The sequence below is a fragment of the Micropterus salmoides genome, unplaced genomic scaffold (assembly GCF_014851395.1).
Source record: "Micropterus salmoides isolate LMB-PRFRI ecotype aquatic unplaced genomic scaffold, ASM1485139v1 Ms_hic_scaffold_11, whole genome shotgun sequence".
In the NCBI taxonomy this organism is placed as follows: Eukaryota; Metazoa; Chordata; class Actinopteri; order Centrarchiformes; family Centrarchidae; genus Micropterus; species Micropterus salmoides.
In genome coordinates this window covers 19282314-19305156 of record NW_024040152.1, presented here as the reverse complement: position 1 = coordinate 19305156, position 22843 = coordinate 19282314, and the positions used below count along the sequence as shown (strand labels likewise).

At 41.5% G+C, this 22843-nt stretch overlaps 1 protein-coding gene across 4 annotated transcripts in view; it reads right to left on the bottom strand.

The window, feature by feature from the left end:
- Positions 1-32: 32 nt before the first annotated feature.
- fhod3b (formin homology 2 domain containing 3b) overlaps positions 33-22843 on the bottom strand; it is a 95089-nt gene continuing 72278 nt past the window's right edge. The window contains exons 6-29 of one of the 4 annotated variants that reach the window (XM_038711694.1): positions 21498-21592; positions 20412-20523; positions 19450-19544; positions 18629-18772; positions 18192-18433; positions 16616-16753; positions 16103-16468; positions 15187-15249; positions 14536-14646; positions 14224-14358; positions 13775-13825; positions 12677-12867; positions 11553-12116; positions 10559-11478; positions 9607-9765; positions 8662-8844; positions 7451-7570; positions 6420-6581; positions 6098-6288; positions 5683-5875; positions 4378-4401; positions 3574-3760; positions 2824-2985; positions 33-2654 (exon numbers count right to left, since the gene is read on the bottom strand). In XM_038711694.1, the coding sequence (XP_038567622.1) occupies positions 2572-2654; positions 2824-2985; positions 3574-3760; positions 4378-4401; positions 5683-5875; positions 6098-6288; positions 6420-6581; positions 7451-7570; positions 8662-8844; positions 9607-9765; positions 10559-11478; positions 11553-12116; positions 12677-12867; positions 13775-13825; positions 14224-14358; positions 14536-14646; positions 15187-15249; positions 16103-16468; positions 16616-16753; positions 18192-18433; positions 18629-18772; positions 19450-19544; positions 20412-20523; positions 21498-21592 (4691 nt within the window). In that variant the 3' untranslated portion in view covers positions 33-2571. The remainder of the gene's footprint in view (positions 2655-2823; positions 2986-3573; positions 3761-4377; positions 4402-5682; positions 5876-6097; positions 6289-6419; positions 6582-7450; positions 7571-8661; positions 8845-9606; positions 9766-10558; positions 11479-11552; positions 12117-12676; positions 12868-13774; positions 13826-14223; positions 14359-14535; positions 14647-15186; positions 15250-16102; positions 16469-16615; positions 16754-18191; positions 18434-18628; positions 18773-19449; positions 19545-20411; positions 20524-21497; positions 21593-22843) is intronic. The other 3 variants (XM_038711695.1, XM_038711696.1, XM_038711697.1) reach the window with 3 other exon arrangements.

The window sequence follows — 22843 nt, the reverse complement described above, 5'->3', positions numbered from 1 at the left end:
GAAAGATGATTAAAAAAAAAGATTTGTCAACAGATGTTTTAATGAGCCTTTTTATTATAGTTGTTACATAATTTTGCTGTGGGCATAGACGTAATAGAAGCCTTGGTTTTATAGCACTTGTGACCAAGTCCACAGCGATGTTATGGCACAGGCAGCGATGTGTTTGTGGTGGGGTTAAAGTTAAATTAAAATAAGAAAATCTTGAGTGCAATGAAATCAAAAGGCTTCTAAGGGATTTCACAGGACTAGCAGGTGAATTTGCGCGTGTGACCACAATCGTTCACTCTTACAGTCTGTGAAGTAAAAGGTTTATTAACACGCACAAACCCCACAGCTTTGAGAACCAAAGTGAACCTCCCTCTGTAACAAGCAGAAGTGACACCTTTTTAAACCATGCATGGCTTGGTTTACTTTAAATTATATTTAGAATAATACTGCTTTTAGTCTATAATACACTATTCTACACATGGAGCAAAAAAAACAACACGGAAGAGGAACATAAAGACATTGTCATGACATGTACATCATTTTACAGCATTCCCATTCCTATATTACTTTACACTTCTATTCTGTCTTGGTTTTGACAGAAATCAGTACAATCTGGGAAACACAATGAGACACCCCCCCTAACTAATAAGCTGCATGCTACACATTGAGTCTAAGGTGCTGAATAGATTTCAGTAAATTCTAAACAAAGCAAAAACAACCTGTACTGCTGCTGGTGTGGTTTTATGTAGCTTTATCATGCGCTAGATTCTTGTTTCTCTCGATGGCTATGTTTCCATCACAGTGAAAACGTGCAAGTGGATGCATTTACTTTGCCATGATATAAACTGAAGTTATGTGTGTTATAAATTTAATTCCATTCCAAATTCATTAATAGCACAATGAGCTCATTGATAGTTCAGTAACAGACCTACGTAATCAGAAAATTAAACTGCGGCCGCTTCCTCGTTCACTTTAATACAGATTTACATGTTTTAAAATAGATAGAAAATGGAGATTCTATGTGCGTCCATATTACTAATTATAATGTAACCCCTGATGTTGACATTCATAGTTGAGAGTGAAGGAATACTCCTGTTATGTCCTGTGAATGACAAACCAAGATCTCCAGTGATGCCAGCTTAACTACACCATAATTTGGCCTGGTCTATTTTTTTAACTCATATTTTACCTAGATCTCGTCTAGAGTGGAACAATGCACGTCCAACAGGATACAGCTAATGTGCATAACCAATTCCTAAGATGTCATAAATACCGTAAAGCTATCTTCATAACAAACCATTTGAACACAAACAGAACTTTTTGCCAGGACAAGTTAAAAAACACTGGTTAAAAATAAATCACAGCTCGTGAATGATGTACATTGCAATATTATCCCCCCCCACAGACTGCACATCTGTAGTAACATTTTCTTGATTATATGTCCCTGAAAACATCTTAATAAATAACTCTAAAAGGCACTGTGAAATGTGCAGCTCATAGTTTCTAGTAAAATAAAACTATGTTAACTCTATGAAGATCGCTCACCTGTAACGCTGCGCCTGCCCTCCTCAAACTGTTCCCAACTGTGAGAATAGGTCACGTAATGCAACTTTGTTAGGCTAACAAGTTTTGCGTGATGACCATTTGTCTGAAACTAGTGGTATCACCGGTCTTACCCACAGTAACTGGACTGTTGACTGATCTTTACAGAATTCTTTCACTGATAAATTCTTTCTCATCCAGTCAACTAAAAGGCATTTGACAAAGCTTTAGATGTACATCTGCCATGAATCTGCCCACTTTGATAAGACATTAAAAACTGTGCTACTGTTTATTTATTTGCTGGTTAAAGTATTGGGTTTATTTCCAGATTCAGATGTCAGAGTGGTTCATCAGTGTCAAGGATTTCACATTCCATTGATACCCAACTTTTACTTCCAGTGCAATTATTCCTCATTTGAGCACCTTCTTCAGCAAAATAAAAAGAAACACAAACCTACTACAGTAGTATATAACAGAATAACACTGCACAAAGCCATCTATTCAATAGATGTGATGTCTTTCAATTCAATTTGTCACTAAAGCTGCAGGGCCGACACTAAGGTTTTGTTTAGGAGTTAAGTGTCTGTACCACACTTCTTGCCCTTCGGATTCAGTCAAGGCCACAGAGGCTGAAGCGTACACAACTCTTTTGATGCCCCCAGCCTTAAAGAAACCTCACATTTTTGTGCAGGAGTTTGTATGCAATGTCACGTTCGAAGGATGATTGTGGTTAAGCCTTGTGAGTGTAGATGATTGATGTTTATCCAGCAATAGCAAAGCTTAGTGGTTTGAACGCAGCGCTCCGTTTTTGCTCTCTCCACCCGTCAGTTCATGGATAAAGTCTTGTGCAGCCTTTTATCCACTCTCTTGAGGAAGCACTTATGTCAAGCAGATGTAAACCAAACATGTAAACATGAGGTCAACTCATCAAAGCTTTGGGGGGGAGGGGGGTTAGTGCCAAGCCAGAGTGGAGTGGGTTGCTGGGTTGAGCGTCAGAGGGGCAGTGAAAGGGCTTCCAGACCAGACGTCTTTATGTCCAGCTCACACCTGCACCTCTGAACCGCTGGACAAGCCAAGAGCGCTTGCCTCCTCTGTTGTCAAACCGTTCTTCAGTGTCCTCCTCACTGCGCAGACAGGAAAGAAATATAAAGGGGAAGTGCAGAGAGAATGAAACTGTGGACAGTACAACTTTTTGATGAGCGTATTATTACAGTGTTTGCACATGTAGCTGATAGCACTCCTCTGTGCAGCATAACAAATTATGCCACTTGTCCAATAGTCAACATGACTCACATGATTTACGGTTGGCTCGGGATCGTCTCCTCTCCCGAGGTTGCGTCCGTTGTCCGGGCCCCTGAGTGGCTGACCTAACAATCCTCTCCATGATCTCATCTGCTGTATCATCTGTGCAGTTCACTGGGTCGTCATTGGCAGAGCACCATGGGGGAACACGCCCTAAAACAATAGATCATAATGGATACAACAGGGATATTGCATGGTAGGACATCATCAGCATACAAAAAGACTAAATTCAGCCATACAAGTATTGGACAAAAATCTGTTGATGGCACTCAGGATCACCAAACTTTTCATCCTAAGGGGAACATGAATGTGTAAACTTGATGGCAGTCCATCCAATGGTTGTAAATACATTTCACTCAAAACACAAACTTGAACGTATTGTGCATCTAGAGAAGAAGTCAGGGATCACCAAAGTCAATACGGATTTATCATCTGGCAACCATGAACGTCTGTACAAGATTTCACAGCAATCCATTACACATACCTGTTGAGAAATTTCAGTCTGGAGCAAAGAGCAGGACAGACTTACAGACATTGCCATCCCTAGCGCCACATTACCAGTTCTAGTGAAAGATTAGCTTAAAGGTTTCAGGTAGAATTACTTTAGTAAACTAAAATGCTCTTGTGCTGCTGGAGCGGTTATGGCCCCAGAGGAATGCAAATCAGTGTAGTGTAGTGGCTGGATGATAATATAAAGGCTCTGTAGGGGCTGTAACAGTGTAACATGTTTATGAGACTGACCTCTGGTGCTGCTGGCTCTGGTGCGAGTACGGAGGCCGGGCACCGTGGATGTCCCACTATCTCCACCCTTCGGGCTACTCTTTAGTACGGCCTTCATGTTCTCGTGTTCAGCTACATCTTCAGCATACTGGATACCCTGAGGTTGGCTCTCCTGTGTGTCTGATGGGGCACCGCCAAATTTACCACTCTGGAGGGGGAGGGGGACACAGGATTACAATATCTACTAATATATTATTAGTAGGAGATGGTGAAACTCAGGTCCATGCTCTGGCACTTAGTATTTGGGAAGAACCATGAGGAAAAGCTTTAAATATTAAACTTGTCACACAGGTTAATCTTTACTAGTTACACAGCACTAACACAACAATTAGTCATTTCTAAGAGTCAAAAGTGCCACATACACGTTTAAAGTGATACAAACAAAAAAATTCAGAACGCCCTTTTCACCGTGACTCTCGCCACAATGCAGACATGCCAGTTTCAAGGGTTCAGATTTGAGTCGCTCTGAGGTCTATTCATTTCTACCAGGAAGAAGTTGCGAATCCTCCTATTGAGACTCTCTCAGCACTTCAGCTGACATCATGCGACCAACTTTTTCCCCCCTCTCCTTGTGATCACCTTCAGGCTTCCTCATTCATTTAAGGTCACACTAACACACACACACAGAGCACCTGTCTGATGACATGTCTTTTATTAAACCTACAACATACCAGTTATTGTTCAGTTATGCCTACACATTCTGGTTGAATATTAGTCACAACAAAGTTCACATGCACTTGTTTGCACACAAACTTACACCCCTACCTCACTATCATCGTCATCCTCACTCTACAGAGAGGAAAGGAAATGGAATATCGTTGTGAATATCGTTTACTGCTGGTATCAAGTGAAAACTTCATCTACAAAGTGACAGTTTTTTAGGCATTCTGCTTGATAATCATACGCTACAGTTATCTAATTGGTTTTGCAAAGGTTGTAGCATTTTCTCAAATCATAAAGAAGAATGTAAAACTTGATTTGAGGAATAGTCAACATTTTGGGAAATATTCTTGGCGAGAGTTAGATGAGAAGACTGACACCATGCTTTATCCAGCAATTATGAAGCTGGACCCAGGAGCTGGTTAGCTTAGCTTAGCATTAAGCCCGGGAACGGGGGGAAACAGCTAGCCTGGCTCTGTCCGTAGGTAAAACAATTAATTAGCCTACCGCCACCTCTAAAGCTCACTGATTAACATTTTATATCTTGTTTGATCCGAATAAAAAACACGTGTTTTTAATTGGTGTTATTGGTAGTCAGATTTTGTTACCTTTGGGCAAAGCTAAGCTATGTTTGTCCCCCTGCTTTCAGTCTTTATGCTTGGCTAAGCTAACTGGATGCTGGGTCCAGCGTCACTTTGAACAAACAGATGGGAGAATTGTATCCATCTTCTCATCACACTATCAGCAACAAACCGAATACAGGTATTTCACAAAATGTAAAACTATGCCTTTAAAATTGCTATGAGATTCTCACCCCCCCATACCATAGAAAACACCGCACATATGTTATAAGCTATAAAACAAAAGAGCATATTTGACTGAGCATCTTTATAAGAGTGTGGTTAAGGTGTTGGCCTTGTTATTTCTCCTTCAGGGACATCCAAAGGTTTGAATTTTCACACAGTGATTGAATTATGGTCCCTTTGAAGAGAAAGAGGCCCCTGCCATGGCTCGCTGGGGAGTCTGCTCCGAGCAGACGACTTAAGGGATTTTAATCATGCAGGGAGGTGTTTGCTCTGGCCTTTCCAAGCCTGCTGCAGCTACAGAATGAGATACACTAAAAACAACTCACTGATTGTTGTTACAGTAACATATACATATGAATACCGAGAAACTATGCTGATGTCATTACAAATGTACGCCACGTCTGTCAGAAACGGCCACGTTTGGTGCTTTAACCAGATTAAAGACAGAACCAGTATCTAGGGATTGCTCATATTGTTTCATAGAATTGAGACGGTACAAACTAAACAAAGACAAGAATCAGGAAATGGAGAAAGTGTGTGTGTGTGTGTGTGTGTGTGTGTTTGTGTGTGTGTGTGACTCTTGCTGGTGGTAAAAAGCACTTACATCTGTTATCATTTTTCCCCTGGTCTTGTTCCTCTCTCGGTGGTTGGCCCTCTTCTGTTTCTGTTGTAGCACGCGCTCTCTTGTTGTGCGATACTCCAGGGCAAATTCACTCAGGATCTTGCTAAACCGATGAATGCTGACCTCACGTACTGCATATATCGGATGGCCCAGGAACAGCAGAAAGGCATGAAACCTGTCGATGTGTAGAGAAAACATCACATCACTGTGCAATGATCCTTTGGCAGAATCAAAGTTTAAATAAAGTAACAAAAGTCACCATGAACACCGAAACATTTTTGAAAAATGCCTTTGAAACAGATATAAATACTAGCGACAATATATGAAGTTTTGGCATAATGGAAGAAATGTTCAATCTAATCCTGCATGGAGTCATTTGATCTAAGCCTGAACATACCTGTTGATTATTCTTCGGTGTACAATCTTCAAAATAATGATTCTCTCTGCACAGTCTTTGAGGAAGTCTGACATTTTTTGTTTCAATGCCGGTTTCATCTCATGTTTCGCAATGACCTTCAGGTGATCCCATGATGCTTTGCACCTTCGCTCCATCTGGGCCAGATTGTCTTGAAGCTGGTCAAAGTCCACCTGACAACAGGATCACAGACAGAACTCACTACAGACTGTTATATATGACATTTGAATTTACTGCTGCAAGTAACAAACTGTTACTGTGGACAAATCATTTAATGACTAAATAATAACTAAACAAGGCGAACCTTGGTCAAGCGGGTGATAGCTCCTATCTCAGAGTACAGGTCAGTGCTGTCTGGAAACTTCTCGACCACGATGGAGCAGGCGTGGTGCAGCAGGGACTGCTTGTGAACCGTGTCCTTCACCTCCGGGACTTTCTCCAAGTAACTCAGCTCAAAGCCTTTAGCCTAGAGATGCATGCATACACAGGAACACAGTCAGAATGTAGGACGGAAACAACTGTCTGGAATTAAAAATCAAAAGCCCCTATTCAAGGACCAAATTGCAGTGAATTTCCTTTTTGGCACAGTCAGAAAAAGGAGCTCAATGGAGTGTAGATATGTAGATTCATTAGGCTGGTGATTATCAGAAACCACAATCTACTACAGACCCGACCAATTGTTCTGCTCACCATGGCGGAGCAAAAAAAAAAAAAAGCCAGAACATATCATGAAAGACATAATCCCAACAGGATCCCCCTTGTTCTTCTGCCAGTTTTAAATGGCTTACTGCAAACTATAAATGTGGCCATTATTTATGGGAACTACTTGTTTTGATGTTGATGACTTATGTTTCCCTTTTGCATTTTTGGATCTCATATTCCCAGAAGTTCACTCATACATAGACATATGCACCAATGCAGTCGCACAAAAGGCACACGCAAGGCCACAGAAAGTCACAAAGTCAGAGACGCAGAGGCAAAATTACACACAAGCAGACGAACAAACACAAACTGTCAGAAAACACACAATAACACAACCTCCCTTCCCCTTTTCCTCACAGAGAGAAAGACAGACTGACAGACAGACAGAGCCAAGTTCATCAGAGGCCTTCACAAGTGCTTTTACTGTAGAAGGACAGTTTCTGGTGCAGTCAGGCAGCACATTCTTCTACACATAGAGAGTCCACTGTTATCCTTGCCAAATAAATATGTTGGCGGGGAGAAAGGGGAGGAGGCGGAGCATGGGAGGAAATGGAGGAAGTGAGTAAAAGACAGAGGGAGGGAAAGTGAAAAAAGAGGAACCTCTAAGCTATATATGTCTTGAGGGTTACTCACATTAGTGCTGTTGAGAAAGTTCCCTATGGCTAGCAACGTGGTCAAGATATAACGGAGTGTCTTGTTTTTCTCCAACTGGTCCATCCCTTCCTTCAGGTCTTGCAGGGGCTCTGCCACTTCCTAAAAGAACATAAAATTGCAGGCATGAAGCACATTAATTATCCTTGCCCTGTTCATGTTTCTGCCAGTTTACTACAATTGTAGAAATCAAAGCCTGTTTACAGATCTTGAGTACTGCCACTGCGTATGTGAACAAAAGTTGTATAAAGCCTTTAGTAGCACCAGAGGGAGCTGCTTGAAGTCTGATAAATTGCCTCAAGTGATGTCGATTGAGGTTGGGGCTGAAAACTACAAGTTTGAAAATAAGAAAGGAGTGCTGTTACCAGACCTCTGTAGCCCGCTCCTCGTCTCTGCTTGAGGCTACATTGGTCACTATTTGCATAACACACCCGAATCTCTGACTAAACTGTCAGCCCTCGAGTTGCATTGAAGAAGGAGTGGAATAAAAAAGATCTCTGGTTCTGCTTCATCGATGCTATTGATCGAGATTGAGTCTGACAATATTAAAGGGGTGCAATGCCAAATTGGTGGGATACTCTTTTGAAGACTCTTTTAAGCTCTTTTAAGCTCTTATAATAGTTACAAATGTTATAAAAACGCTTAATCACTTTCATGCCAGGAGTTAGATAAGAACATTAATACTGCTTTCATGTCTGGACAGGAAACATGAAGCTATAGCCAGCAGTCAGTTAGCTAAGCTTAGTATAAAGACTGAAAACAAAGGGAGACAGCTAGCTTAGCTCTGTCGGCTAGCCAAGAAATAGTCCCCTGTGAAACAACAAATTGTTGTTTTAGTCAGATTTAGAGGTGTTGTTAAGTAGATTTGTTAACTTGTTGTTACCAGGCGACTCCTCTGTTTCCTGTCTTTATGCTAAATTAAGCTAAGCAGATGCAGCTTTATATTCACAGTACAGACATAATAGTAGTATTGATGGAAAGTATACTTAAATGCCTTGTTGCAGAGTTAGATGAGAACTAACTTCATTAACTAAGGGCATTTAAGTTTTTTTTTCTCCAAAATATTCCTTTGATATTATAAAGTAAAACAACACAAAAAGAACTGTAAAGAAGAAAATAAGTTCTGAACTTCTGTAACTTCCCAACATGTGATCTATCTGCACTTGATTTAAGTGAACAGGAATGTGTCTGACCTTCTCAATAAGCTCATAGTCCATCTTGAATGCCCACAGCTGTAGGCGAGCAGACAGCTCCGTGATGGAGGAGAGGGTGAGAAGGAACTGTTCAGCACTGCCTAGGGGAATATCTGGGTTGACCAACTGAGCCTCCTGGATCCTCTGCTTCTCCTCCTCTGTCGGGATCATTGTCAGGATTTTCTAGGAGAGTGAGGAAGAAATGAGAGGAGGTGAGGGGAAAGGAATAGGCTTATGCGATCATTCATCAAGTCAGACATATCAAATGTTTTTCAATACCTGAGTAATATTTTTAAATAATATGTCAGGGGGTAAATCACAGAGAGAGAGAGAGGAAACAAACAGATTCGGACATTTCTATTTTTTTTATCTGAGATGTTTCCAATTTGACATCTGCTCAACTTTCAATGTCGCTTTTGTTGTCTGACTGAAAGTATCTCCAGAGACAAAAGGTGGAGAGGAATACTCCTCTCTGCTGAGATTGAACTCAAGGTGAAGCTCTGAAAACTATAGATTATATAATACCAAAGGGACGCAACATTTATCATTATCTGCTGATGTGAAGTCCCTCAAAAGTCTATAGTAAGGTTTTTAAAACGAGCTGAAAATATGCCTGTGGAGCTAACCTTTAATCATCGCTGTAATTAATTACATGAGAACAGCCATGCAGCCAGCCATGCAGCCAGCCATGCAGCCAGCCATGCAGCCAGAAAATCATATGATATGTCAACGTTGTGGGCCACCCTATCTAGAGGAGTTAAATCTCTCTTGTTTGAGGAAATCCATCAGTGTACTGAGTAAATATTATTCAAGAAAACCAAGTTTATTTTGGACCCAGTGAGCTTGAATGGGTTTTTATTCGATGGACTAGACAGTACTTATAATATGCAGTACCATTTTAGATACAGTGTTTGTCTTGAGACTTAAATCTTTGAAATAGCTTACCTCAATCCCTTCCTTGTTCAGTGCGTACTCATCAAAGTTGAGGATAGCGGTCTTGATGGTGCGGGGAGGAGGTAAGACAGTCAAGCCGATGTTTATAGCATTGCTGCGCTTTGAATCCAGGACTATGATTTCTTGTCGTTTGCCGTCAACAGCTGCTTTCTATGAGTGATACAAAATATGATCATAGGCTAAGGGTTCAGATTTTTATATTATATCATTTATCTTGAGTAGAGGAAGCAGTTCTTAATGGTTTAAAGATGCACTACACAAAGTATGTGTAAAAACACACCGACCTATCAGCCTTTATCACAAAATGGAGATGTGCATGTTGCAGTAACAACCTCACATAGGATTTTCAAGTGACAGTGATGGCTTAAGTGTTGTGCTACTGCCAAAATTAAAAAAGGATCTTCCTTTGGGGAACATTTGCTCAGTTTTTTTTTTGCAATTATGTGCAACACTGAGAAATAATCTTTGAAAATTTGATAGTTTAACCAAAGGGGGGTGCTACAGGAGGACTTTTATTAAAATAAAACTGTATCCTCTTGGGAGTATGAATGAACAAAAAATGCAAATTAATGAATGGACAGAGATACTAGTAAAGAGCTGAGTAGTCATCATTTTCCTATTTTGTGAATGACACTTTCCAACTCATAGGTGGGCCCATCTGCTTAGTATATTCGTATCTTCTCTCTCACTACTATTGAGAAGGGTTTTACCCATTTGAAATGGTTGTCCTCATTTATGTGAGAAACCCAGGGTGACAGTAGTTTGCTCAAATTTACCACTGAGTTCACAAAATGATCCTTTCAAATATGGTCGCAGATAGCAGGAAATCCAGAGCTATGTGAAAGAAACCAAGACAAATCAGGACCACTGCTTTCCCCAAAAGTATATCGTAATACTGTATGGTTCTAACTTCTGCTGTAACAGCAGTACAACACCAAGTTACCTTTGTGACAGGCAGCTCCTTGGACTTAGACTCAAACAGCTGTTCCAGCTTGGACGTGTCCAGTTGAATTGGCTCCAGTTTGGACCAGAGGGACTCCTTACATAATTTATGACTCTTGCACTGCCAGTCCATGGGACGCACCTCGTTCCAGAAGAGACGGATGGTCTTCTTCTTCTTTTGGAAGAGAGGCATCTCCCCTCGACTTAGCTGAGGGGAGGGCGGAGGGATAGGGGCCATGAATGGCGGGGGTGGAGGCATCATTTTGCCAAGGATGGGAGGAGGAGGGGGGCACCCAAACAGGGGCGGGGGTGGTGGCAGGGCAGCATTGCATAGTGGTGGGGGAGGTGGTGGTGTCAGGTCACCTGACCCAATCACAGTGTCCATATCTACAATGCCTACGTCATCCTCATCCTTCAGGTCTGTGAAGTCCATTTCTTTGATTCGCAGTTCCCTGGGTGTGGCCATCAGCTGATCCCAGATATAATCTGACTCTTTCTTAGGGGGTAAGGTTGATGAGGCAGCAGTTGATGATTTGTCCGTCTGCTGCTGCTCTTTTGAGGCCTCAACCTCAGGAGGGGACGTCAGGCCTTTGACCAGATCTCCAAACTTCTCCGCCACTGCTCGGACACTGCCCTGGTTGTCCAGATGTCCCACCTCCATTTTTTTCACATTTTCTTCTCTGGCCTGTCTGTGAGCCTCCAGTGTGGAGATCCTGCTGGCCAAGCTGGCCACAGAGGAGTCACTGACCTCTGCCTCTTTCTCACATTTACAGTTTTCTTTTTCCGTTTCCGCTACATTCCCTTCATCCTTGCTGCCTGTCTTCTGAGCGTAGAGCATGTCCAGCATGAAGCGCTTGCTGTTGAGTATTTTGTTGCACTGGTCGTTCACGTCCGCGTCTTTAATGCACTGGGTCCATTGGCCTGTTGAAATAATGTTGACATTGAAATATACATAGTGGATTATCAAAGTGAGTGAATAAAATCATCCATCATACCTGCTTCAATGTCATTGGTGAGTTTCTCCTCCCGCTCCTCCCTCTCCAGAGTGCTACTTGTAGAGGAGATACTGGACGCGGAGCAGTTGTCCTTCTCATTCACTTCCTCGTTCTGTCTCTCCTTCTCACTCAGCAGTACACTGTCTTCTATATCCCTTTCCGTCGGCTGCTCCTTCTCAAACTCCTCCGCTAACTCAACATCCGCCTCCACCTCTGGCTCGCCCACGTCTGCTACGTCTGCTACCTCCGCTACCTCCGTTTCCTCTACCTGCTCTTCCACCGCTACCTCATCCGTGCACTGTTTCTGTTCCTCAAACTTCTCCTGCTCTTGCCTCTCTTCTTTCTCCATGCCTGACTGTTCATCTGATGCCGGCTCTGCCACTACATTCTGGCCAGACTGAGTCTCAGCAACATCCTCTATCTTTGCCGGCGACTCTGTCTCAGTCCGCTGCTTGTCTGGTTCCGGGGGAGGTGTGGGGGAAGGTTCTGATACCGTTAACTCTGGCGCTGGACTTCTGCTCCTGGTCTGTGGGTCAAGGTTTGGCTCTGAGATATGTTCTGTTCCTGGAAGAGAAATCAAAACAAAGTGGGGGAAAAAAATGTTACTTAGACTTCAGCTATGTGCCCTTTATATTATTATCTGATAGTATTCAGAAACTTTTATAATTAAAACAGCTTTCAATAGCTTCTCAGCAATCCTAAACTGCACCGAGAGATTGTCAAAACTCAACATACATATTCAGACTGTAGAAGTAATTCACAAAGCAATCATCAAATTCTGTTACCATGGCCAATGACTGAAAAATACTATGTGAGTGGTTGAGAGAGAGAAAAAAAATCGTTTAATTTGAGTTTAGTCACCAAAGAAGTACATTTTAGAAAAGTAAACTACTGTCATATTGAAAGAAACAAGCCTTTTTGATTGCAGCCATGACAAATGACACAATCACTGAGGCTGTTTAATCAGAACCTCATTTCAACCATTTCAAAAGTGTTAATGCCAAGTGTGTGTGACAGGTGCACTGACAGCCAGAATTGCCTCTGCAGTCCAATGTTACAGTCTATTCAAGCTCACATCTACTACTACTCTAATAATGAATAAATGGTTTGTGAATATCATTTACCTGACGTCTGGTGTGCAGCGGCGACGGTCTCTTCCTGTGAGATAATAGGCGAAGGTGTGGGACAGCGGGACACTGAGCGGCTGGCAGGGTTGGAACTCAAACACAAAGTGATCTCTGTCCGTCCTCTTGTTGGCACTCTGGGGCGCTCCCGCTCAAACTCCTCTGTAGCTAGCCTCTCCACAGCCTTGTATCTGCAATAACGAAATGTAGCTTAAGCCCAAGACCATCTATAGCAGCTATGATACAATGATAAAGCTTTCAGATAACTGCACACTGTGGTTTAGCTGCATGCTGGTGTGTCCTTAATGTTACAGCTGATTAAATCTCAATTTAGTCATTTTATAGCTGTGGTATAATCAGATAGAAACACACTTGAAATGGAATGAAAATTGGCATTGTTTAGCTTTATTTTCTCAAAATGAACAACTAAATGATTGTCGGGAAAAGGCTACTCAAGTTTTAGTGGTGTGCATTCTTATAGTCTTTTAAGCGTAGAGAAATTTATACCATCCTCATTTTATAACAGGCCTTCAAAGAAGTTGAAAATTTGTGAATAATAGCCACAATGCCATTATCTATGCTGTGAACAAATATCAAATGTTTGTTCTTTTCCTGGGTAATTATGGAAATTATTGAACTGCAATTCCATTAATCAAGGACTCCAATAATGTCAAATGGCATTACCAAAGTGCTCTTGAACATTTTCGGCTAGTGTTTACTGATCTCAGGTCACACATTATTGTTCCTGTTCACAGGGGTGAAAAAAATGTAAGGGCATAAGAATGAGCTATAAATTATACATTGTGCACACATTCACACACAGACACAGTCAGAGGGAGATAACTGGACCACGTCCATGCCAAAACACAATTACACACTTGTCCTATTAACTTTAGGATGTCTTAATGGTGAGCAGGCCTGAAGGGGCTCTGACACTTATAATTCAGCCTGAGGCTGGGTGAAACCAATGTTACATCTGCTATCAATTTGAAAATAGGATTTCAGAACATTCAAAAACCTCCTCAGTTGTTTGATCTTCCTTCACAACTGCAGCATTACTGTGGATCCATGTGAACCCATGATATAAAGTACACTCACCTTTCGTCTCTGGCGTGTTTTGCTTCTTCCCTCTTGTCTACATAATCTCGACTGAGATAGAAAGACAGAAACAGAGCCAGAAGAGAGTAACGAGAAGACTATTTAGGAACAGTGTTTGTAGTATTTACAAATTAATATTTTATTTAAAATCTGATTATTGCTTGATTTTATGGGGAAGAGCAAAGAAAACAGATCACCATAAAAAGCTAAGACAAGACACCTGAGCAGAACATTTGCGATGAATTAGTATATCTAATGATCCTTATAAAGCTTTTATCAGAATCTTGAAAGATTTGAGTCAAGACTGGAGGCACCTGTTCTTAAAATTACACATGCCAACATGTCTTTACTGGCTCTACAGCTGCCAGCAGTACAAATTGAAGAAATAATATATCCTCTCTGGCATGAAGTCATGCAGTGATTTGTGTGATTCGTGAGGTGAGACTAACTTGAAGCGGTTCCTCTCTTCTCTTTCGATTCTCTGCAGACGCTCCTCTCTTTCCACACGTCTCCTCTCTCTCTCTGCAGCCAGAGATTCCTGATGCTGTCTGTATGATGAAGTCAGCAAGCCCCCTAAACCAGGTCTACGGGGCAAAGAGAAAGAACAAACGTGATTACGTTCATATATGGAGTGGTGATTGGTTTGCTTTTTGATTTAGGTATTTGCACATCTGTTCAAACAGGAGCTTTCCAGATGAGGCAAGCTTTTAATCAACTGTATCTACAAAATGTTCTAGCTGTGGAAAAGCTGAGATGCCAACCTGTCAACCGGCTTGGATTCTGGTGTGCAGGTTGCTGAACTAGTGAAGCGATGGATGGGTGATGTGTGAACCTGGTGCCTGCCAGGGTATGGAGTGCCATTGGCACTGATTCTGTTAAAAGAAGGGGAAAATAAATGCTTTGATCTCTACTACATTTCTACTGAAAGACAGCAGAAGAACATCAATTCAAGAATCTGTAATGATGAGGTGGTACGAATTGCAATGTCATACTTAGTAAGTACTGAGTAAGAGAACAGTGCTCTTAAGCACTTCTCCCTAGGCATCTGAACAGCCTTCCTCTGAGAAAAGCCATACCCATCAAACTTTGAAAGGTTAGATGGCATGGCAGGTGCATTGCTCATCCATGAAATGTACATGGGGGCAACCTTTTACAAATTGATCTTTTCACCAGACCTACAGTAGGCTATATGCTTTTCTTAGAGGCTTTGTAATTGCTGCGTGCACATTTGGTTCTAGAACAGCACAGAAACAATAGTAGTGTTCAACTATTAGTGTTGTTCTCAACTGCAAAACTTTCGGGCAGACTGCATTATGTGCATGTGTTAATTTAACTCACAAAACCTCAGAGCCATTACACATCTCGTCCCTGCATACTCTTGTTACACATGACCTGTTGACTCCTGGTCTTACCTTTCAGCCCAGCAGGGCTTTCTAGCTGAGTAAGATGTAGGAGAGTTGTTTATGTCTGTCAGACTGAAGATGGAAGTGAGAAAAAAATGAGAGTCAGGTCAGCCACTCCAAAGGTTAAATAATTAAACGTTAGTCACTCAAACAAGATAGTGAGACAACAGTCGAAGGAAGGAGGGCTGTAACACACCACACACAGTCGACAGGGGCAAGAGAATAGCTTTGTTTAACCAATTCAGTGGGCTATTTAAAAGGCAGTAAAAGCTAATGTTAACGGTTTTAGAGGCTTTCACTTTTTTTGTCCACGGCATTGAGAACAGAATAATTTATGCTTAGATGGCACTAGTGGTACGTAATGAGGGACTGCTGTGCCCTCTGGGCAGAAACATGAACAACTTAGAGACAGTGACTGTGACTCATGCTAATATTTTAAATTCCTTAATGCTTTGAAATTATTTAGTGAGTTATCTTGGATTAACTGTGGCGCAGAGCCACAATGAAAGACAGATGAGTAGTAAATGTTGTTGTGTGTATACATTCTAGCAACTGAGAAAAGGAAGTGATTATGACTTTCCTTTTTCTGGTACAGTATGTCTTTAGAAATGATAGATGCAACATAAATCACATCTGATGGGGAAAAAAGGCGCTTCTGGCCGCTATGATCAAGAAAAACATTTTTTAAGGATGAAGGAGGTAGAGAGGGACTAAGCTACAGCATGTCCAACAGAAAAGATATTTAAACTAGAATTACTATGAGTGCTTTTACTCTTGTGGTGCTTGCAGGTGTCTTTGCTGAGTGTACAGTGAGCTACAAAGAGACACAGACACCAGTGATGGGGAGGACAGTGTGTTTCCACATTGTGATGCGTAATGGTCTGGGTGTAACACAAGTAGATGAACTGTAGCTCCTGCCCTCTACCTGTAGTGCCTTTCTCTGTCCTGGCCCTTCTCCCTCTCCTCGGCCCCAGACACCTGGCTCTGGTTCAATTCAGGGGACGGAGGGGGAGGGAATATGGGTGAAGTTGGGATAAACCGACACTGAGGGTGTGCAGAGCCTGGCACTCTACTCAGAGCAATGGAGTAGGCACAGTCAGGTGGCTTGGGAGGAACACAACAAGGACTAAAGGTCCTCTTTTTAGGTGCGACGGACACAGGAGAAGACGCTCTGGTCATGACGCTGAGATTTTTTCTCTGCCCTTCAGGGTCACTGGCTTTAGGGAGGATGTTGGCCATACACTTTAAGTTCAAACACATGTTAGGAGTGTCTGCTACAGCTGGAGCCACACTAGGATGACAAAATACAAGAGAGTAGGAGTCCAAAGGGAATGAAGAAAATAATCACACTTTTAAATGGTAGAAAAACTAGGGAGGAACTGCATGAGGGAAAAGGGGAAACTGTATCACGCTTGGGAAACTAGTTGGCCTAAAATACCTGTGAGCACCCTGTCTAGAGGACTCAGTGACTGGATGACTTTCATCATCTGCCTCTTCCTCGTCCTCCTCATCCTCCTCCTCCTCTGCCTCCTCCTCCTCTCCTTCCCCCTCCTCTTCCTCCTCTTCTTCCTCTTCTCTGTGGTGAGAGGAGGGGTCGAGGGTTGAAAGGAGAAAAGGGAGGATGTAGGCAGGCGGGAGGGGAGAGAAAGTGGACAGAGACAATATGAAAACGCAGACAGCAGAGGAAGGCATGGGAGAGACAACACACAGAAATGAGAAACACTGAAAACATGCTTGCTAGGAGAGACGACGCCTGAAAGATGTATGAGAAGGTTAGTAAGTTTTGACCACAGGCTTGCATGACAATATCTCAAAAGGTTAGAAATGGGTAGGCACAGGCAACAATTACACCTACATTCAAGTGCAATTTCTATGGAAACATTAATACAAAAAAATTACAAATATTAAAAACATCTCCCAGTTATTTAATTTGTTCATTAACAAGTGTTAGGGCTGTAGGAGATATCTTGTGTGTGTTTGAAATGATAGTCTGGAATACATTGTCCTACAGGAGTCTGTGGCCATTTGGCTATTTGGATCCCTCTTGGTTGTCTGGATTTCATTAACAACATGGAAAATGGCGATCTTCAAAGGTGGCTTGAATTTCCTGTGATGAACTGGAAGAAGCTAGTCTGGTATCAAATGACATACTGGACTGAATTTAAGTATATCTAAAGACCTGACTGCAACCAGGAATATTAGTACATAGGCTACTTGTTAATGTTATAATAACAAATGATAGGGGATTGACTTATGTGAAATTAGTAAAGACAGTGATCAGTGGGAATTTATAATACAAAAAGCAAGGTGACGTATAAGTTCAAACTTCAAGCCTTTTTTTTCCCCTCTTATGTATGACCTGTAATAAAAAGTGGAATAAACAATTTCCATAAAAGGAACTGTCTGGTTAAGTTTTTCTGGTGTTTTTATATGGCCACGCTAGTGTACAATTAAATAAGACTGCAATTTGAGTTTGTGTAGTCACAAAGGTTTGTCGTATATAAAACAGATGGCCTTGTGGAGTTTAAGTTTAATGCACTCTCACTGAAGGAAGCAAGACTTGAGACAGAGAGCAGATAGCTCATATCGTGTATTTACAGAGGCTTCCTCTTTCCATCAGTGGCAGGAGAATGTCTTTCACAGTGGGAAAATTAATTTAAATATAATTTTCCAGCAACGGTCTCCTCTTTGCCCTTCTTTAAATTGCTATATAATTAAATTCTCTGCTTCTGCTGTAGACAGAATAGACACATCTCTCTGAGACTGAAATATAATACAACACTTGCAGTTAAGACATTTCCTGTGAAACAGAGTTATACTCCGTGGGCCCAGGAATAATTTATGATTCCTTTTTAGTCGCTGCTATCTCTCAGGGTTTAAAATATAAAAGATCAAAACAAACCCTCCTGGCTGAACTTTTTAAAAATCAGGATCAGACCAAGTCCAAGCGAAAAAGGAAGCAAGGATAACACTTATTTTCTTCCACTTTTCCCTCTGTCCTCCCCCCGCCTTACCTTTCACTGATGTCTTCAACGCGTTGGCCACCAAAGGGCAGGAGGCTGCTTGCATGAGGGCTGCAGGGTGATGCTGGGGCAGAAGCGTGGCCTCTGCTATTCTGGAGGGAGTGTCTCCGGCTGCGTCTTCTCTCCAGGCCACGCCTCTCGTTGGTACCACCAACACTGGCCCGTCGACGGTCCTTGCGGCCGCTGGGAGGCAACTGGGATTCATCGTCTCCATCCTCATGGCGGAGAGTCATCTGAATCAAAGGCATCACACAGAAAGTGAGTAAATAAATGGTTTGTTTGCTGTTCATAAACACTTAATTTTTGGCTGCTGTATGAGTATGCGAGAAGCCATGTGACCTATGACCTATTATGAGACACACACACCTATTAACATTACGTTACAGCTTGTTGTTATCTAATAATGCGGGCTGTGTGGGGTTCCTCACCTCGTAAATGTTGAACTGTTCAACGAGGTCAAGGTCAGTGCCTTTCCTGCTCAGGTGTCTCTGGGCCATGGCTTCGATGCCCTTCTCCTCCAGACAGTCCACCATGTCGTAGTACGAGTCCTGGTCCGGGAGGCCTGCCAGAGTCTAAAACACAAACACATCCAATAAAAAAGAAAGAAAAATCTTCAGAGATTTAACATTGTCTCTGTAATATTTTAGAATAACTGTGAGAGAACAAAAATGTAACAATGAAAAAGGGAGTAAAATGTTTTACCTTGTATTGAAATGTAGTCTATATGCTAGCCAAATAAACTTCAATCAGTACTATCTCATGCGCTGTTATTGTCTGTATTTTGACTCCAGTGTAATTAGATCAAAATGTACTTGTGCACAGTGAAACGCAGGAAAGGTTCATTATGTACATGATACTGTACAATCCATACTTATTTTTAATTAAGGCACATTTTAGACACTTTTGTTGCTGCAGTAATCTGTTACAGTGACTTCTATACTTAATAAGGGGGGCTTAAAGGAATGATAGTTGAGCAATCACATGAACATCCAGATTGAATTTGCAACTGATTCAATCGAGCTGACAAAGAGGCCTGATAAGATCACATTTACATCTCACATGAGCAGACTTTTCCCCAAATCCAGATAAGAAACACAGATGTAGACTGCATTTTAATACAAAGTGTTAAACGGGTTTCAAAGATAGAGACCCAAAGACACAAAAATACTCTAATGGAGCAGAGCATGTTACAGGATAAGTAATTGGTATACTGTTAGTTGCTTGTTCTAGGTGGTATATAATTACTAACCTTATTTATGAGTGTCATTGCATACACCAGCAGCTCTGTATCCACTCCATCCTTCTCATCCAGGATCTCCATGACATTTGACCACAGTTTTATGCCTGCAGTAGAAAAATGGCATATAACATATTAATACATAACTACTCCAAAAATACAGCAAAAACCAGCTACCTGTATTTTACGTAAGCTAGATCATAATAAGGTCTTAACTTATCCTAATCCTTGCAGCTCCACTTGGATGCAGGAAAACAAAAATAGTTTTGTCATCTCATTGCTCCAGTAGGAGAAATGCCATCATAGGTGTCTCCCTCCAGAAAAGTGGCAGTGGCAAAATAGAGCAGGCGCATACTTGATCTCCAGTGAGAAAGAAGCAGCTGTGTGTGTCAGCCACAACGGTCAAGTCCATCCCCTTCTCATCAGGAGACTGGGGATCATGTTTGGTATTCTTGTGTAACATCACAAGTGACGGGATAAGACTGAGCTGAGACAGATGGACACCCGAGCCCTGCAATGCTGATGCTCAACCCCCTGTTGTACGCCGCAGTACAATGTGGAGCCTTTAGAGCGGCAGGTAACTCAACCTTACTGTAGACAGGAGTTGCAGTCTTTCTAAATAAGCCTCGTTCCATGCATGGTGAGGGAGCTGCTTAGGACAACTGATCTGACTGCATTGTAACAGGAGACCGTGATCTGTGGTCAGCTGAGCAGCACTACAGCCACCGTTCATGGCTTTTATTAGTGGAACTGAAGGAAATGTGGAAATTTTGATATTGACTAACATCCCAAAATACCTGTAAAAGCACCATATACACACAATTCTAGTAAAAAGTTGATTTAATAGAGCTTTGCATTAATTTCTCTATCTATATTTATGACATGTCTGGGTCTGGGTTTTGACAGTGTATTAGGTGTACTAGTTTGTTCACTCAGCTAAGTAAACTGACTGGCTCGTTAGCCTGGGCTCTTACCTCTTTTGGAATCCACAACATTCACAGCCTTTATGAGAAGGGCGGCGTTAGACTCGGTGTACTCCACAAACACCAGCAGCAGCTTTAGGGCCGTCTTCACCACCAGACGGAACTACACAAGGAGAAACAGTTAACAGCCAACACAAAAATCCCAATGTGACGACAACCCCTAAATCCAAGCACATAACACACAACCCACTTAATTTCAACTGTAAACTTTATATGTATCAACAAGACACAGACTAACAAATGGTATCATATTGACATATGAAAGCTTTTCCTGTCTGAACCGTCTTGAGAGGTTTGATAAGAACTTTGTGTGACTTTGAGCCAATATTAAATAGACATTTAACAGCTCATGGGAACATAATGTTCTGTACTCAAATAGTATGGAAATAGCATATAAGGAAAAATTAAATAAGGAAACAATCAAAATAAAATACAACTCCAATACTCTGGAACAACCTACAAAGAGAGCTAAAACAATTGGAGAGGAGTTTAATGGGACTGATACAAAGCAAAGTTCAATGTCAATGTTAATTAGCTTGAGAGTGTAAATCAACATCATGTCATTGGTGATAAAACCATCAGAGTTGATTTAACACTTCTGAACAGCTGCCACATTGAGCCACTATGAGAGTCAGCCACTATGACTAGACAAGCAACAACCCAATGATCATGGTCAAGACTGACAACTGATAATGGATATTTGCCATATAAAATGATTGGGAAGACGGGGTTTTGATTAAAAAAAGCAAGGTGGATGCCAAATATTATTTCAATATTTACACAGGAAAGCAGAAAAGTAATTAGTAAGAACAGAAAAAAGTAGGGAAAGAGAGGGTAGTCAACGTAGTTCCCTCATCTGCTGCAAATATGCTGCACATGTCAAAATCTGGCCACTAGAGGGCCAGGGGGCCACAATGACTGGGGGTTTGATAACCATGTTGACAAAGCAGTGAGGACTTTGGTATGACCTTTCAGATCACGTGATCATTTTAATTTTGTCAGATGGTGTTGCGGAGTTGATTTTACAGTATATCTGCTCTGTAGCTGTGGTAGAACTCTTATGTTCATATTCTTTACCTTGGATCCGACCAGGGTGTAAAGCCACTGGACCGTTTCATTGTGAGATATGAGGCCATTCATCCCATCCACATACAGCATTATTTGACCGAGAGCTGAAAAGACAGAAAGAGATGGACAAAGGAAGAGATGGGTTTTAGTTAATCATCTGCCATTTCAGTTTGTTTTTCTTTTTGTCATTAAAAACTGACTGTCGTTGTCCTGCTCAGCACCCAAAATAACTAGAACAGTGAATGCTTGCTCTAAAGTCACAGTGTCTGTTTTGAACACTGATCATGAATGTTCTTTCCAAAGAACGTTTGTGTAAATAATGTTGATGAAAATTAAAAAAAAAATGTTTAACATGTAACCTTAATGACTTCAGCCCATCCTATCTGTAAGTAGGACCTTGTCATTTGTATGTGACACCAAAAACTGATTTTTAAACAATTTTCTCCTGTGGTAGTCTGCCTGTATAAACTATCACCTACAAAGATACAAACAAAACGTGTATATTGTTAGTAAAAATGGTTAATGGTGTTCCTCTGCCTATCATAATTCAAATCTACATACAAACTGGAGCTGCTTTGGAGATAAAACTTGTTAAAAATCACAACAATTAGGTTAACGTAAAAAGAAAAACAGCACTAGCCCACTCATCCCTCAGGTCAGTGGACACAACTGGATGGAAAATATTTGAGCAGAGTGCCTCAGTGGATGCTGACTTGACTTCCATCTGTAACAGGATACATAAATAAGAACATAATAAGAGCCAAGGGATCTCAGTGGGGGGGGGGGGGCAGTAAAAGTGTAGGGCTTCTGTTAAAGAAGGAGATGGGGGAAGGGAGACAAAAACCGCTGGACAGGAGTGGAACCAACAAAAGCTCCATTTTAATATGTGGTCTTTTTTTAAAAACAGCATCTCATTTGCTCTCCACACACAGGGAGTTAATACATTCACAAAGAAGACCGCAGCAACTGGATGAGCTCAGCTTGAACCCGCTGCAACTTCAGGTGATACATTAGCTGACACGGGGAAAGAAGCTGAAGCATAAACATGTGAACACATTGAAAGTGGAACATTGGTGGAAGGCCTGTTTGACTATTTCTTGGCAGAAGCTATGATTTGGGGGAGGGGGGTAATACCTAAGAAACCTTTCCTGAAAAAGTCATGAAATTGCTGTCTGACAAAAGGTGATGAGCTTGAGCTGATCAAGTTCAGAGATGTATGAGTAGCTGGAGGATTCTTCATGGACTGCAAAGGATGATACACCAGGTGTTTTGAACTGTAAAATATCTAGGTAGAACTAACATGAAAACAAGCAGAGTTTAATCTTTGACCAACAACTACATAAAATACTTCAACA